This window comes from Dermochelys coriacea, chromosome 3 (genome assembly GCF_009764565.3).
Source record: "Dermochelys coriacea isolate rDerCor1 chromosome 3, rDerCor1.pri.v4, whole genome shotgun sequence".
Taxonomy (NCBI): domain Eukaryota; kingdom Metazoa; phylum Chordata; order Testudines; family Dermochelyidae; genus Dermochelys; species Dermochelys coriacea.
In genome coordinates, this window is record NC_050070.1 from 176,087,608 (window position 1) to 176,102,822 (window position 15,215).

Sequence of the window (15,215 nt, forward strand, 5' to 3'; positions counted from 1 at the left end):
TAAACTCTGTTGTGGATTATTTAAAAAAATGAAATTTGCAATTATGTAAGATTGTTAAAACAGGAGACATAGTAGTGCAAGAATATTGGCCAGCAGCCTTTAGAAACACTTATGTTCTCAGAGGTAACTCAGCCAGCTATAATTGCCTCAAATACTTCAACAATTTCATGGAGAATAACAGCCAATCACAAATCATTTCTTTTACAACTTGAAAAATGCTCCATAAAAATGCCCCTTTTTTCAAAAATGTAGGGTTTTAGTTATGATTCCTAGATTGTTTCTAAATTCTAAATGTTTACATTAGTGATTTGATGCTGGGCAATTGCAGCGTCCTGTGTTGTTTCATGTAATTGTATTATATCACACTTCTAGCCATGTGTCATTGTGGAAATAAAAAATATGAGGGGGAAAAAGGTTTTCAAAAACAACATAGCAAAATAAGTTGAGGTTTGACAAAACTATGGCTAGTTACCAAAAAAAAACCTTATACCATGAAGAGTTTCAGTTTGGTTTTAGTAATAATCGTTTCTGCAAATATCTCATTTAACAGATCTTGTAAGTACATCTGAATTTTTACGAAATTGTTGAAGTCTTCTGCATCAAGGGTATGAACTAATATGTGCTAAAACATTCACTCATTGTAATGAATTAAATGATCAAAGTGTTTTTTGTTCCTCAAAGGGATAACAGTTAATATCACCTGATTAAGGAAGTTAAGTGCCCACACTTTTTTTTGAAATATCTTATTTTTTCTAAAATCCTACAAGAAGTCTTAAAGTCTGTACTGACTCTGTTAGCCTTTCAGAGAAGTGTTTGCTGAAAGCTTCTAAAAAGTCTCCTCCCACACCCTCCATCCCATTTAAACATTTGGTACTCTGGAGCTCAGCATTCAAAGTGCTCCTATTGTACTGCATTTTACAATGTCTTTAATATAGTAGGGTGCCAAAGTGAAGTAGATTTAAAACTTTACAGTGTAGGTGGAATGTGCTCTTAAAAGAGTGTGTAATAAAATGTATGTTATGTATTTTAATGGACTTCACTGATAGTTTTATGTTCTGTCTTATGGTAATTTTATTTTTGCATTCTTTGCTATAGTAACTAACTATAAAACAATTGTAGACAAAATTCTGATCTGTTACATCCATGCCATCCCCACTGAAATCAGGGGATTTCTATTGGAGTAACTGAGAACAAAATCTACCCCAAATATCCAAAATTACCAAAAGTAATGATTTATTTCTCATAACTTTTATGATAGTTTTGGTATATTTTAGTAATTTATTGTATCAGATTATTTTAACATTGCTAAATTATTGTTTCCTTTTCTGAATTGTGCTCTTCAGGAATGGTTAATGTCTAGTATTTTGCTTTATTATTGAGGTATTATTGATTAAAATAACCTTATTTTAAAAATTACTGTTTACATCTTCCCTTTAAATTTCTTAGGAATTTTAAATTACATGTCAGTCATACTATAATATCCAAAAATTACTTTCCAAAAAGTAAAAGTGGTTGTCAACAAAAAGAAAAAAAAATCACTGTCAGGAACCAGGAAATCACCAAGCAAGCTTGCTAATTATTCCTAATGGGCAAGATGAGCACATTAAGAAACAAATGAATAAATCAGTGAAATGTAATTGAAAATCGACCTGGCAATAGTGCATTGCATCTGAGTATCTGCATCTGAGTATCATTATCATCATAATTATTGTTGTTGTTGTTTTTGCAATTCAGTGAGCGTAACTAACTGCCTTGCTTTGTGTATTCTTAAGCTTTTGAGGATCTGATTTTTCTTTTAATTTTTGACCCCATTCATATTATTTTTCAAACTGTTACATGTCTGTTTTGGGTGGTAGATGAGGAATTCACTCCATATATTGTGAATGCTTATATTAGCATAGTATATTCATATGTTATTAGATTATTACATGACTAACTTCCTCAAAATTAAACAAAGGTGTTGGTCTGTCACTCTTCACCATACATGTACATTTGAAGTATTATCCACTTTTATATAAAAATATATTTAAAGCGATAAATGAGCTTATGACATGAGATGCTGAGAATTTTTAAAATCCTAAATGATCCTCTGACATATACAATTAACTCATTTAAAAAGTTTCATCCATTGTGCTTATCACAGGTAGCTCTAAATTGTGGAATAGATCATAACACAGGGGTGGCCAACCTGAGCCTGAGAAGGAGCCAGAATTTACCAATGTACGTTGTCAAAGAGCCACAGTAATACGTCAGCAGCCCCGCATCAGCTCCCAGCGCCTCCCACTCACCGGCAGCTCTGCCAGTCAGCACCTCCCCCTCCCTCCCCACACCTCCCGATCAGCTGTTTCCTGGTGTGCAGGAGGCTTTGGGGGGGGGAGGAGCAAGAGCACGGCAGGCTCAGGGGAGGGGGCGGGAAGGGGTGAAGTGGGGGCAGGGCCTATGGCAGAGCCAGGGGTTGAGCAATGAGCACCCCCTGGTACACTGGAAAGTTGGCGCCTGTAGCTACTGCCCCAGAGTCGGTGCCTATACAAGGAGCCGTATATTAACTTCTGAAGAGCCGCATGTGGAGACAGAGATTGGCCACCCCTGTCATAACATATAATTATATGGAGAACGTGGGTACAACCTGGTAATGTAAAGACACTTTTTCTTGCTTTTGTCAGCTTCAGTCAGAACTTTATCCTTAATTTAGTATGAGTGTAGTTGTCTAATTAAAGTTCCTTTTTAATTCTATAAATAAAGATAATATAAAAAGAGAACGGATTAGATCTTTCAAGGGAAAGTTAAAGAGGGACCTGAACTGGATCATTGGATCTAAGCCCCTTTTTAAACTTTGGGGTGATATTGATCTCAATTTGTATTTTGCAGCTTGGGCCATATCTCTATGATGAATCCAAACTAGAACACCAAATGCGAACCTCCTAAAACACTTGGAAAGTTCAGAATCAGCTCAGAATTACAGATCCACAGATCAGGCCCATTTCTAAGAAAAATAGCCAGCTGATTCATTAATGTAATGTATCTTCCAGTTGTAGCTCTATTTCTCACTGTGCATTGATGACGTGAACTACTCTATCTAGAATTGTGTGACAAGGCTTAGTGCCTGAAAGTATCAGTAATACAAAGTGCTGACACAGTACACTGTAATGACCATTAAAATAATAAATAATAATGAAGTGTGTGGATCTCTCAACAATCATGATAAATCTAGGTTATAAAGGCCAAATTCAGCTGAATGTCTTAAGATATGGGTTTGTATATGTATTTAAAATACATAATGTTAAAATGTTTACTGAAATTATTAATAGTTTTTTCAGAATTATATAAATTTACTGCATCGAGGCTAATTTATCATCTGTGTTATCTCTACTAACAAAATAACATGTTCTGCTTATGAGATTAGTGATGCCCTTCTTTTGCTCTATAGGTACATGCTGTACCTCATGGGATTCCATTGAATGCCATGGAAACACCTCAAACTGTGTGTCCAGACTGTGGGGAGGTTAATTTTTAACACTCTTCGGTCAACAGTTTTTTGATTTTCTTTTACACAAAATAAATGTCAATTGTCTTTACTTCCACATTATTCACTTAGAGGTTTTTCCTAAAATATCTATTCCTGTATAGTCAGTATCATTAGGTAGGTTAATTATGTAATTTCAGTTAAGTGAAGTAAGGGGACATATTAGTTAGTCACTTTTTAATTATCAAAACATAGCATTATTTAATTTGCATGCAAAAAAGTTCACACTGAAAAATTCAACTACATATGTGAACTTCAGTAACATCTTTCTTTAGTATCACTGATTTGATTTTCTCCACTTTCTTCCGTAACATAAGAATGGCCATACGGTCAGACCAATGGTCCATATAGCCCAGTATCCTGTCTCCGACAGTGGCCGGTACCAGAGCTTCAGGGTGAGTGTACGGAACAGGGCAGCTGAAATGATTCATCCCTGCCTTCCCTTCCTGGCTTCTGGCAGTCAGAGGTTCAGGGTCACCCTGAGCATGACAACATGTAACAAAAAAAGCCATCATTGTTTTGGTTCATTCATATAAACTGCCTGTGTGATTAGACATTTCTAACATCCCTGAAGTATCTGAGCACCTTGCACTGGTCTTGCTTTGCTATGCTGATTTTAGTGGTTATTGTAAGAGTGAGAAGTTATTTTAGAGGAGATTAATGCTACCAGTATCTATTAGAAACAGGGACAGGTCCTAACATTGATATTTGTGTCATATTTGTGAATGAATCACTCAGATACATTGAGGTTCAGATATATTTTTATTTGTCCTCTCAAGACTATCTCAGTACCTTGCCACTCCCATTCGTTCCAACAGTACTCTTTACCACTAGCCACAAGTACCGTCCTAAGTTGTGGAGATTCTCCCTCCAGCCAAAGAGGACTGGGCCAAGCTCCTCCTGAAATCAATCAGTGCCACTCCTTGTTTTGGTTAGCGGGGGACTGACTACAGAGGGGGGAATCAAAATCTGTGTCCTGTGTTTCCAGACTGGAAGAGGCTGAGAATGAAGCAAAGACAACACTCTTTTTCAGCCCATGTGCCACGTATTGCTCACACCAAATGAGAAACTCCACTGAGTACACGTCACTGTGCTCCTTCTGACTGCTGCATTTTCACACAGACAATCACAGCCAGGAGCCAAATGCCTGGGTGTTGTTTCAGGGAGGAATTCAACATCTTGAGCTCCTGAAGTGTCTGCCCTGTGAGCTACTTGCACATCTCAAGCTAAACAAGGTAAAAAAAACCCATGCAAAATAAACAGCACATCGTTGGTTGTGCTGACTGGTCTGTGTCCATAGCCTGTCCAAGACTATGCCCAAGAGGCATTGTGATTGTGCTACTGCTGCTTCCTTTTTTTGTTTTTTGTTTTTGTTTTAAACTAGTAGTTAGCTTTACAAATACATAAGGATTGAAAGACCCACAAAAAGGATAGATGATGGACATGGATAAATTTGGTGAGTTACTGGCTAGGGCTATCAGAGTACTTCTGCAGTAGCACTATACATTCATTACTTCTAAAAAGACTCATGATGAACACAGATTATGGAAGACCTAATAGGTAAAAGAAGCTATGAAGACATTAAGAATTAGGGTAGGGAAAGTACTTTTGATTAAATCATTATTTTTATGCTAATTTTATGGATGATTCTTAACAAGTATGTTACAGATGTAAATGACATCATCATCAGAAATCAAAATGCAGGAGTATTTAAGGCTCAGACTGTATCAAGCTGGTAAGATATTTTAAAAGCTGCTGATGAATTGTTTGTATGAAATTATACTGTGAAGTGAATGAAATAATGTGAGTTATAATATCTCTATTGGCAAGGAAGATAACTGTACAGTATCAATTATCCTGGCTAATAATTTGCGGTTCATGGGAAGGGAATTTATTACACTAAAGGAAGCAGCTAGTCCTGAATTCTGATACCATACCACTATTCAGGACTAGATTGTGTCCTTTAATTTAAGGAATTATGCTCCTGGATGTAAAATAAATAAAGAAAGAATCATAACATCTGCATGGTGATCCCCAAATGTACATATGGCCCTCACCTGTGATGAGTCTTAGCAAAGAGCAATTATACATGGATAATACAGTACAGTTTTTTCTGACTGCATATGTATGTGTTTGTGTTTCCAGGTATGCTGAGAACTCTGGAAAAAAAATCTGAATTGAAATTGGGATAGTAGTACAAAAAATATATTTATCTCAACTGCATTGCTTTTTGACCTAGAGAGTACAATATAATTAATCTTGGCCACATGTGACATACTATTTTTCTTCCTTTTAATTTTTTTAAATATACAGTATGTCTTTGAGCATTAGAAAGCTGTTCACTGGTTGGTTAAAAACTGCCTAGTTGTGAGGCATCGTGGTCAGTTGTAATGAATGTGGGGCAAGGAGTAAGGGTTAATATTTTCAAAAGCACCTAAATCATTTAAGAGCCTATGCCTTATTTTCAAAAGACTCCTCCTCACTCCTACTGAAAGTCAGTAGGACTTAGGTTCCTAAGTGACTTTGGTGTTGCTGAAAATTTTACTCCAGGAATTCTTCTATTCTGATCTTGGTTGTGCCAATTCTTATTCTGAGAGGTCTTAACCTCTCTACCTCATTTTCCCTTACTCTATCAAATGTGCATGGTATTGACTTACCTGACAGAAGTCTTCTGAGGATTAGCTAAAATACTTATAACATTTTGATGTATGTCATTACGAAATTGCTAGATAATGTTTGGCACTATTAAAGAACTAGGGGTGAAATCCTGTTTTTTCTTTGAGTGCTTGCTCATGTCCATTCCATGCTAGATGTGTGCACACCATGTGCACAATTGCCATAGATTTTCCAGTGGTATCCGTAGGGCCAGCTCTAGCCCCCTCAGTTCCTTCTTACCACCCCTGACAGTTGCTGGAACAATCCTTCTTGCTGTGGCAAGGCTTTTCTTTCCCAGTGATTGGACTTTCTTGGTCATATTCTGTATAGTTATCATAGTTAGTGTATATCACCCCCAGGGCTGGGCATGCCCCGGTCCCCGGGCTTCAAGCTGTATGCCTCTTGCAGCAAGCCGGTGGCAGTTAGTGACCTGCACACTAGCTGTCTAAAGTGTCTGAGGGAGTCTTACCTCAGAGAGGTACCAGAACTGCAGGGACTTCATATGCTGTACCAAGAAGGACAGGGATATTCAACTGAAAGCCATTCTTTTGGAGGCAGGCCTCAGACAAGCCTCGGAGTTGAGCTGCTCCAAATCAGTGTCGTGTATTTTGGCATTTGTGTGGAGTGCTCCCCCGGCACCATGTTCTTCCCAGCACCGTTCTCTGTCCCCAGTGCCAAGGAAGAAACATAAGAAACAGCGCACCGAGAAAGGGTGTTCTTCTGTACCGAAGAGAGACAAGCAGGGAAGGACTGGTGTGGTGAGACCCATGTCAGGTCACTTGTCCTCTCCTGAGCCACTGATGGCTCCACAGACTCTGCCTAGAGTGCCGAGTCCAGTAGGGGACCTGCCACCTACTCCTGGGAGCAGCTGTGGGGCCAGACCCCCTCAACACTGAGGTCTTTTAGGCAGCGAAGGATCTGCTGTCTTTCTCAATCCTGCTGACCCCTCAAGGACCCTCGCCAGCTAATGTAACCGAATTAGAAAGGAACAAGGTCCGGCAGGCCTCTTACGGTGTAGGCCTTCTTCTCATTGTCCCTGGATGAGGTGGTTGTAGGCCCCTGCTCCCTCAAGATGACTTCCTGCCCACCAGGACCTCCTGAAAAGAGTCACGGATAACTTGGGTCTGGAGATGAAAGAGCTTAAGGAGCCTGATTGACATCCTGGCTGCTGCTGCTCCCTCCAGAGTAGCTTTACCCATAAATGAAACAGTGTTAGGGCCCATTAAGATACTGTGGCAGACCCTTTCTTCTCTGCTCCCCCACCTCAAAGAGGGCAGAGAAAAAATACTATGTTCCAGCAAGCAGTTTTGACTACCTTTACTCACACCCTCCCCCAGTATCTCCAGTTGTGTTAATGGTGAATGAGTGGGAAAGATGGGGCAGTCGAGTGTTAACATCAAAATTAAGAAGCTAAGAGACTGGACCTGTTTGGATGGAAGGTTTATTCAATGGGCAGTCTCCAACTATGTATCTCCAACCATCAGGCTTTACTGGGGAGGTACGATTTTAATCTCTGGGACTCGCTGTCCAAATGTAAAGACTCCCATTCACAGGAATCAACGCTGGAATTAGTGGCCATCTTAGAGGAGGGCAAAACTGTGTCCAGGATCTCCCTTCAGGCGACTCTGAATGCGGCCGACTCAGCAGCCAGGACTATGGCATCAGCAGTCACCATGAGGTGCTGTTTGTGGCTGCAATCGTCTGGCCTTCCTCAAAAGGTTCAGTAGTCCGTCCAGGACCACCCTTTTGAGGGCTCCTCCCTGACAGACTCGAAGCTCGACGGTCTCAAGGACGAACATTACACTTCATTCCTTAGGCCTTTACATGCTACTAGCTTCCAGGAAGCATTCCAGGCCCCAGCAACATCCCAGGTTCATGGCATCTCCCAGGTAGGAGCCCTACAAAAAAAAGGGAAAAGGTTATAAAAAATGACAACCCCTCCCACCTACCTCTGCCTCCCAGTTGGGCTCTCAAAGATACTCCAGTGGGTCCAGGCAGGCCTTCTGAAGGTATGTCCGACTGCATTATACCAGTCTCAGCACTGGATCCATCCCCTCTTTTGTTTTTGGACCACCTGTTGCCAGAAGTCAGCCCTGGTCCTGGTTCAGAGAATAGAGATCATCGGGGCAGTGCTCGATTCAAACCAGGCCAACACCTGCCTACTGGAAGCCTATTTCCAAACTACGTCGAACCTGAGTTCCAAGGTCACTATCCACTCACTAGTGACTGCTCGGGTCTGCCTCAAGCTGCTGGGTCACATGATGGCATGGTGCAGCATGCAAGGCTAGTTTCAGACTCTTTCAATTGTGGCCAGCTTAAGTCTACTCCCTAAGCAGACACCTCCTGGACTGGATACTCACAATTCCTCTTCCGGTCCTCGCTTTGCTGACCTGGTGGAGAGATTCAGGATCCATAATGAAAGGGGTACCCTTTGCTGCCCCTCTTACATTGGTAACCTTAGTCTCAGATGCGTCAGACCTGGGGGGGAGCCCACTTTGGCAGTCTCAGGACTTGGGGCCTCTGATCCCAGAAAGAACTCTCCCTGCATATGAATGTTAGGGAACTCAGGGCGATATGCTTGGCTTGCCAGGTCTTCATTCCTCAGATCTCAGGCATAGCAGTGCAGCTCTTGACAGACAACACAGCATCAGTGTTTTGTATCAGAAAGGAGGGAGGGACTCTCACAGGTCAGTGTATACGAAGCTGTGATTCTTCTTACTGTCCTCTGGCATGGAGTGGTAGGGGTAAGGAATGTTAGGGGGATGTAGGGAGCTGCTAGACTGGAGTTCTCCGTTAACTGAAAAGGGAGGCGAGCCTGTGATTATTGGACCTGAAGATCAACAAGAGTGTGCAGTATCTGTGTTTGCTCCCTGAGAAGCACCATAATGTCCTGGTGCATCTCTTGTCCAGGCTCTTGAGCCTTTCTCTTGTTGGATCTTTCCTTCTTTATGCTGCCTGCCATATTTGTCCTCTGTTCACGGTCTGATGCATCACTGATTTGCAGGATCTCACTGGTCATGTTGTCCCTTGTCCACACAGTCCAGCAGCTGCAAATAAAATACACAGATATATCATTGGATTTACTATCACGACAGAAAGGGAAAGATAAATTCCTTTCCTTATTTCAAGAAAAATTTTAAATCAGACATGCTTATTGATACTTCCGCTTTGAAGCATCTCTGTACATCACCATTCTCCAGCACTAGCCATGGTGAATATGGCCTTCCAGAGGAGGTGGGGGAAAATGAGGAGGGAATTTTTCAGTTGCATGAAACAGTGAAATTTCAGCCCTTATTTCCATGGCTAAAGAACATAAGAACAGTCACACTGGGTTAGACCAATGGTCCATCTAGCCCAGTATCCTGTCTTCTGACAGTGGTCAATGCAAGATTTATATAGTGATATTATGATATTTACCATCTTATTATCTATCCTTTCCTAATGGTGCCTAACATTCTGTTATGTTTTTTGACTGATGCTGCATGTTGAGTGGATATTTTCAGAGAACTATCCACAATGACTCCAATATCTCTTTCTTGAGTGGTAACAACTAATTTTAGGTCCCATCATTTTGTATGAATTATTGTGATTTCGTTTTCCAGTGTGCATCACTTTGCATTTATCAACATTGAATTTCATCTGCCATTTTGTTGCCCAGTCATCCAGTTTTGTGAGATCCCTTTGTAATTCTTTGCAGTCTGCTTTGGACTTAACTATCTTGAGTAATTTTGTATCATCTTCAAACTTTGCCACCTCACTGTTTATCCCTTTTTCCAGATCATTTCTGAGTATGTTGGACAGCATTGGTCCCAGTACGGACCCCTGAGGGAAATATTTACCTGTATCCATTCTGAAAGCTGACCATTTAGTCTTAGCCTTTGTTTCCTGTCTTTTAACCACTTACTGATCCATGAGAGGACCTTCCCTCTTATTTCAAGATTGCTTAGTTTGCTTAAGAGCCTTTGGTGAGGGACCTTATCAAAGGCTTTCTGAAAGTCCAAGTACAATATATGCACTGGATCACCCTTGTTCACATGTTTTTGACCCCCTCAGAGAAATCTAATGGATTGGAGAGGCATGATTTCCCTTTACAAAAGCTGTTTTGACTTCCCTAACAAATTGTGTACAAGAACAGGGCAGTGGCACTGAGTACTGGCACTTTTGTCCACATTTGGTTGTGGTGATTTTAGCTGATATCTCACTTCTGAGGGTAATATAGGCACAGAGAGCCCAAATGCTGCTGGCATCCTGAAGCCAGCCAGTTCCCTATGCCACTAGCCTATTTATTACAATAGTGCCTGTCTAAGTCACTGTGGCATGGTGTGAGGAAAATATTCTACCTTGTAGGAAGCAGTAAGACTGCCTCCCTAGAAACCTTTGTGAGAGGATTGCAGAGTTTCATTGAGAATTTTTGGGAGGATACAAAGGACATCCCTATGTACTGTGACAAAGTTCCTCCTTTGTCTTAGTGGGTTCTGCGCTTTCTGGAAGATTTGCTCGCCTCAGAGGTTTATGGCAGTCCTCAGTTTGGCTCCTTTTGTTAGTGGCACAAACCTGCCATCAACTCGGCTAACCTCATCACTGGCCAGCATGGGGAAAAGGAGGAGAACAATCCCCGCAGTCTCTGCTGGTCCACCTAATGGGTCGGGGGACAGACCAGAGACCTTCCCCTCTGGTGGGACCCACAGTACAGATCAACTCCTCTTATATCAAATAGGGAGTTGGGGGGCTGGGGGAAACCCAGGCCCGCCCTCTACTCTGGGTTCCAGCCCAGGGCCCTGTGGATTGCAGCTGTCTATAGTGTCTCCTGTAACAGCTGCGTGACAGCTACAACTCCCTGGGCTACTTCCCCATGGCCTCCTCCCAACACCTTCTTTGTCCTCACCTCAGGACCTTCCTCCTGATGTCTGATAATGCTTGCACTTCTCAACTTCTTATGCACCTTTTGCTTTCATCTCCTCACAGGCACTTCACTAACTGAAGTGAGGTCCTTTTTAAAACCAGGTGCCCTGATTAGCTTGTCTGTCCTAATTGATTCTGGTAGCTTCTTAATTGGCTCCAGCTGTCCTAATTAGCCTGCGTTAATTGGTTCTAGCAACTTCCTGATTGTTCTGGAACAGCCCATTATCTTACTCAGGGAAAAGGGATCTGCTTAATCTGGGGCTAATATAACTACCTTCTATCACTCTCCTGTTGCCATTTGGCCTGTCACAGTACATGTACCCAGTTTATGTACCCTGTCACAGTACATAAACAAACTGCTCTGCATGGCTCCACCTCCTCTGTCCAACCCTTCAGGGGAAAGGAAAGCAGATAACAACTCTACCTCTGTTTGTTGTACCACTACCTCCTCTTGTATGAGTAGAACAATGAAAAGTCACACCTGTGTACTGATAACTTGGGGTTGGGCCGGATGCCATCTTTACGTTTAAACAGTGTTGGGAAATCCATGCACACACTTACCCAAGATTTCTTCCGCTTCACTGGGTTTGTCCAGGCTTCATCAGACTGGCTAGATTGTGGTAGAGTCTCAAACAGGACCTGTCTCATTGCAAAGCTTGAACCTCTGTCATGTGTTTCTCTCCTCATCCTCCTCTTCTTCCTCCATGCTGTTCACAGCAGGGGGCTCCTTGGAGGTATCCATGGTGGTCTGTGGGGTGCTTGTGGGGTGTCTGCCAAGTACAGCATGCAGCATTATAAAAGCGACAGGTCTGTGGCTCGGCACCAGACCAATTCTTGTCCTCCCTGTTCTTAAGGTAAGCCTGAAGCAGTTTGCATTCATGCAGCACTGCTGCTTAACCCTGACCTACCTGGTTGCTTGCATGTCCTGTACAATCTTTTCATAGATGTCCACATCTACAGCTGGTCCATACCTGTTCCTGCACCTCCTGTCTACTCCATGCAGGAATGCATCTAGTCCATGGAGCCAGCATGGTCAGCTGGGCAGTTGCACACAACAAGGGAGGGCTGCTAGATATGCACGCCAAGTTGGACAATCAGGAAAAGGCATTTCAAAGATACACTGAGGTTTTAAAAGGGGATGGGGTGGCTTCTGGTTTCCATGATTCCTGCACGGCAGAGTTCACAATTGTGACCAAATCGATCACTGTTGGGCATTATGGGATAGCTGCTGGAGGGCTGTTAAGGTCAGTATAGTGACTCAATATCTACACTGACACTGTGTCAACCTCAGTAGGTTGACCATGGCTCAACACTGTTTGGGGAGGTGATGTTACTGCATTGCTGTAATGGAGGGCTTTCATTAGCTGGAGACAAATTTGAGCGTACACACATGCCAAAAAGAGATCAACACAAGATGACTTACATTGACCTAACTTTGTAGTATAGACCAGGCCAGACTGACTAAACTAAACTGAAAAAAGGCACTGTTATTCTGGAATAAATGTGTCCACACAGGGAGTTGTAACGGTATAACTGTAGTAGCCTAAATTTGACACCTTAGTTTATACTGATATAACTTTCCTGTGCAGACAAGCCCTTAGGGTAGGCAAATGCAACTGATAGCTAGAAATTATTTACATTCATTAGGATGTAAATACACACAGCTTAGCTATATCTGTGCATTACCACAATTGCTTGCGAAACAGAGCTAGCACATACACATCCCAGAGATAATCTGTTAGGTTCCAAACCTTGAAGATACTAAGCATCTCCTGTGAACACTCTTAAACACTCAACTCCTCTTGGGATGGGCTCCTTCATATGGTATGTCTGGCCATAGGATGATACATTCTGGATGTTTCAGATTGCCATTTATTTTGTATAGGACTTCATCTCTTGTCAAGATTTCAAACCTGGTCTTTTAGATATCAATCAAAAGTACATTTTCCATCCTGTCCTCATTTACATTTATCTAATGCTTAAGGTCATTTGTGATCATTTGAGTGTATTTCAGCATATGGAATCAGTGAATAATAGATTTCAGCTCCATGCTGTGAAGAAAGATTGTGTTTTTACAAGACATAATGTTTACTGGGTGTTAATAATCACTAATTAATAAACATATCTAGACTTCTAAAATGTTGCATTTTAAGGTATAAAAATGTCAAATGTTTAACTTATTGAGTGCAATAACATTTTCTGCCTTCTCTACATAAAATAATTAAATTATAAAAATAAGTGACGTATTGTACCAAATGCCAAATATACTTTATTTAAAGTTTAGATGTAAATTCTCAGTAAAGTCTTTTCTATGGTTAACACACTTGTTTTATAAAATAGTCTATATTATAACAAATACAAATGTGGCATTCTACATCTCAAAGATAATGCCTATTTTTCATTTCTTCCATATTAATCAAGCTCAGTTTCTCCTTTCAGTATTAAGTCTAAACTCTGCTTCGGTGCTAACACAAGAGTAGTGAATGGATGAGCCCTTCAACTCCATGATGTATTAAGAAGATACTTAATTAAGATACTTGCTACTATCTCAAAGCTACAAGGAAACTTGAAAGAATAGATGGAATGGCTTCAGTACTATAATCACTTTTTGGGCTTTCCCACCTCATAGAACGTTAGCCATTTAAGGCTAGACTGCCAAGTGCACAAGAAAATATACTGTACTATAGGGAACAATCTGCTAGTGGCATTGGGACGTGGACTTAGATAACATACTGTACACTTATTTGTTTATTTATTTAGACTCATATAAATTATAAAACAAGCACCATCCAATTCTCTGGGAACTCTTGAGAACTCTGTTATACTTTATGACAATAGATATTAAGGTAAACAATTTACTCCAGGGGTAACTGGTCTACTGTACAGTTATGTATTTGTAGTGTCTAGAAGGGTAGTCAGGGTTCCTTGCTAATGCTTACTGGTGATATGTAATAATAATGCCACTAAATTAATAAGTGCTAATAGATAGTTGCAAGAGTTGGACATTTTATTCATGCTGCATAATGTATTTGATTACTTTAACCCTTTGTCCAATACACAAATTATCCATGAACTGAGTTAGGTATGCTCTAGAACATAACATATGAATTATAATGATTGCAGGTGTTATAATATCAACAATTAGTAGTTCTAATAATCTATTTTAGAATTTTGCACTGCTGCCCATCAGCATAGTATCGGAGCACATTCTTCATTAATTAGATTGGCAATAGCAAAGCCTATAGTGGACTTCAGGAAGTCTCTGGCTCTTCTTCTTTTTCACATTACAGAAAGCTCTGCCTGAGGTAGGGTTTTGGTTTTGGAGGTGAGTGGAGAGCAGTTGTTGCAGATGTTATTCTATTTATGGTGGAAAAGCTTTATCAAAGAGGAAGATTTGTATTGTTTTCTAAAGATTGACAGACTCTGGATTGCTCTAATTTCCTGTGGAAATGTATTTTATAGACAGAGTCTCCTGACTGAGATGGGTGAATCAGTTCATAAAAGAAAAATCTTATTACTATTACTAATATTATGTATTTATTTATTATTTATGGTAACATCTATGAACCCCATCATGTACCGGGGAATCATTGTGGTAGGTACTACACAAACACATAACAAAGAGGAAGTCCTCTTCCTCAAAGAGTTTACAGTCTAAGAAAAGAGGCAATAAGTTAACACAACAGAAGGACAATGGAAGCACACATGCTTACACACATCTGAATCTTTACTTGGGTTGGATAATAAAGTACTATATGTTAGTTATATATTTGTATTAGTGTGTAGGGATTGCAGTCAAGGATCAGGGCTTCATTGTGCTAGATTCTGTGCAAATAAGTGACAAAAAGACAGTCCTTCCCACAAAGAGCTTACAGTTTAAGTGCGTATATTTCTTCTAAGACTCTCTGTGTGTTTTACTCATGTGCGGAACAGTAGGAAAATGTCTGCAGATGAACAACTGAGGCAAACAGCTTATGTGACTTATTCAAGGGCACACAGCATGTCAGTAGTGGAGCTGGGAATAGAATCCAGAACTCCTGATTCTATGCCTTAACCGCTAGGCCACACATCCCTCAGTCCACTCCCCACACGTCCTTTCCTCCATTACTTGTCTTTCGCCCCTAGACTGCCAACA

General features: G+C 40.8%; 1 protein-coding gene across 1 annotated transcript in view; it reads left to right on the plus strand.

The window, feature by feature from the left end:
- CAMKMT (calmodulin-lysine N-methyltransferase) overlaps positions 1–15,215 on the plus strand; it is a 335,072-nt gene that overhangs the window by 279,792 nt on the left and 40,065 nt on the right. The window contains exon 7 of the mRNA XM_038395122.2: positions 5,192–5,258. Within this exon, the coding sequence (XP_038251050.1) occupies positions 5,192–5,258 (67 nt within the window). The remainder of the gene's footprint in view (positions 1–5,191; positions 5,259–15,215) is intronic.